This window comes from Sinocyclocheilus grahami, unplaced genomic scaffold, assembly GCF_001515645.1.
Source record: "Sinocyclocheilus grahami isolate Dianchi unplaced genomic scaffold, SAMN03320097.WGS_v1.1 scaffold70.1, whole genome shotgun sequence".
In the NCBI taxonomy this organism is placed as follows: Eukaryota; Metazoa; Chordata; class Actinopteri; order Cypriniformes; family Cyprinidae; genus Sinocyclocheilus; species Sinocyclocheilus grahami.
In genome coordinates, this window is record NW_015505249.1 from 1,854,193 (window position 1) to 1,856,985 (window position 2,793).

General features: G+C 34.9%; 1 protein-coding gene across 2 annotated transcripts in view; it reads left to right on the forward strand.

Annotated features, from left to right (window-relative positions):
• Positions 1 to 2,793, forward strand: part of LOC107585467 (fibulin-7-like) — a 30,714-nt gene that overhangs the window by 3,292 nt on the left and 24,629 nt on the right. For both annotated transcript variants that reach the window (XM_016272489.1, XM_016272488.1), the window contains exon 3: positions 1,933 to 2,109. In XM_016272489.1, the coding sequence (XP_016127975.1) occupies positions 1,933 to 2,109 (177 nt within the window). The remainder of the gene's footprint in view (positions 1 to 1,932; positions 2,110 to 2,793) is intronic.

Sequence of the window (2,793 nt, forward strand, 5' to 3'; positions counted from 1 at the left end):
ACATAAAAAGTCTGCACCTCTAGCGCCACCAAACAAAATTGTGAAAATATTGATTGTGCCAATGGTTGAGTCAATGTTGCTGCATCGGGATGCAAACAGAGCAATGTTTTTGCATATGAAACTAGGATAGGAGAAAATATTTGACCACAGAAAAAATGATACACTTCAGCTTTACAGTAAATATGATGTCTGGCTAAAGTCTTTTATTGGAATTAGGAAAATGAATTCAGTTTTTTCATTCACTTTCTCATGTATTTTTGCTCTGCAATGTGTTTATTGAATGAAAGAGTGTGTGTCATTTGGCGACAAAAGTATTTAGCCAATAAAAAATGTGTTTTTGGAAAGTAATTCTCACATAGAGGATTTATTAATCCTAATAAATGAGCTTCAGAATTCCAACAAATCAAAGATCTCTCGAAATCTATTTGTATTTTATAAGCATAAAATGACTTCCTTCCTTTAAAAAGAGTGGTCTGGCTGCTTCTTCAGGTTTGGAAAGGAGTCCAGGCTCTCGATTACGCTCAGCACTCTACGGATGATGTGAACGGGTCGGATGTGTAGCTGTGTCATTTGGCCCAAGCTGTTTGCACAGTTCATGAACCGGGCTTGGCGGCAGGAATGATCAAGGGTTACTTTGGCATTCGTAGCAGCCAGTGCTTGGCAGGACAAAATTAAGTAGATTCTTTGACAAACTACAGATCATCTTAGTTGATGAGAGCTCATCAAAGCACTGAAGTGATAGGATTGTGCATTCTTCTCATTTCCCAATGTGACTTAAGAAAAACAAGTGCCTCTAACAACATGCTCACTGTATATATATATATATTTTTTTTTTGCTCTGAGTGTCAGTTTTATCCAGACTTATTATTATTATTATTATTATTAATCCATCATGCTGTTCATCAATCCATCTGCTGTTTCCTTTCACATATTATATAAGAGAAAGGCATTTACAGGTTTAAATGTGACTTTGAATGTTACATTTACAGAAAATGGTATTGTTTTTTTTTTTAAATAATACCACAATTCTTTTTTTTATTTATTTTTTTTAGATATTTTGGAGATATTTAAGATTTTACAGAGCTGGTTTAGTTTAAAGTTTAAAACCAACAGTCTAATTTACCTCTGTAATGTGACATGGTTTGGAATAAAACAGAATATTCAAGAAAAAAATATATAGAGCAGGATTGAAAACATTGTTTTTTTTATTTATTTTTTTAAAATGTATTTATTTTTATATTTTTTCATTATATGTTTTCATTTGAATTTTTAGTAACATTACATTTACCTTTAAGTTATGTATTTTTGTCATTTTTTTTATTTGTCATTTTAGTACATCAGGTTATACTAAATGAAAATGAGAAACGTTGCCTTGGCAATGAGCTGAATTAAAGTAAGTTTCCGTTTTTTTATATTTTATTTTGTTTCAGTTAAGGTTTATATCAGTTAAGTAACAAAAATATGTATATATATTTTTAGCTATAAAACTCCTGTTTTAACTATAAAAACTCTGGTTGAGAAATAAGAGGCTTTGATTATTTGAAGACTTTCAGAAGCAAGTTCTAGCATTTTGATGTACAAAAGCAAACTTTCTTTTTCTTTTATTTGTGCATTAATTGTACACAATATGACCAGGAATGTGTATTAATAAAGCATATAGAGTCGACCTCGATTTCATGTTTACTTCAATACGACATAAACAACATACAAGCGCCAGGTCTTGTTTTTCTGTATTCTTCGCATATTCTGTCTGTATGAAATAAGTCATTTCCCATCTTTTCTCATGACTGTTCCCACATTCAGAGTAACACATGCCTGCCTTCAGGCAAAATATCCCAGCATTTCAGCACAGGACTCCTGGCCCTCATTTAACCCTGTTCTACTCTGACATTCCTCTCTCTTTATGTGTTTCTCCTCTCATGTCATCTTTAGCTCAATCCTCCTGTCCACCTCTGTTGGCTCCGGCCCACGGGAGGAAGTTTGGCTCAAAGTACCTGGTGGGTCATGAGGTCCATTTCACCTGTTCTCAGGGTTATCGCATGATAGGACCGGGAACACGTGTGTGCCATGAGAACGGTACCTGGAGCGGAGTCAGTGTCGTCTGCAAAGGTGAGCTGAAAAGCTTCAAAATAATGTGTATCATACACTGTTAATCATGGAACCTCAGTACAACATCACTACATAATGTATATAATTCATTTGAATTAATTCAACTAATTCATTCAAAACCGTTAATTCAAACTGGATGGAAACCAACAACTGTCTTTATGAGTGAATCATTGAATCATTCAAAAGCACTGCTTGTTTCAGGAATGAAACAAGTGACTGCCATTACGAGTGAGTCAAAATGCTGATTCGTTCAGGAACGAATCAAGTGTCTGATTCATTCCGGAAAGAGTCACTGAATCATCCATGCAATCGATTCGTTCAAAAACACACCTTCATCCAGCAAGTAAACAAGTGTGTGCTTTTTATGAGTGAATCATCGATTCAACCGATTCACTCAAAGACGTCGATTTGTTCAGCAACGAAACAAGTGAGTGAATCATTGAAAGGCGTTTCTAGCCTTTCATAAGTACTATGACACAGCCCCATCACAAAGTGTCCCCATATTATAATACTCATATTTAATGTTTCAATATATGGATATAAATGGTCTTTTCCTGCAATACTGTGTGTTGCTCATTCACAAGCTCTAAAGAGCTGCTTCATCGCCGATGTGGGTTTTAAAGGATCCCGTTATGGTGAGAAAAACCCGTCCAAACGATTCAGTGCGTGAGTGAACTGTCCGAA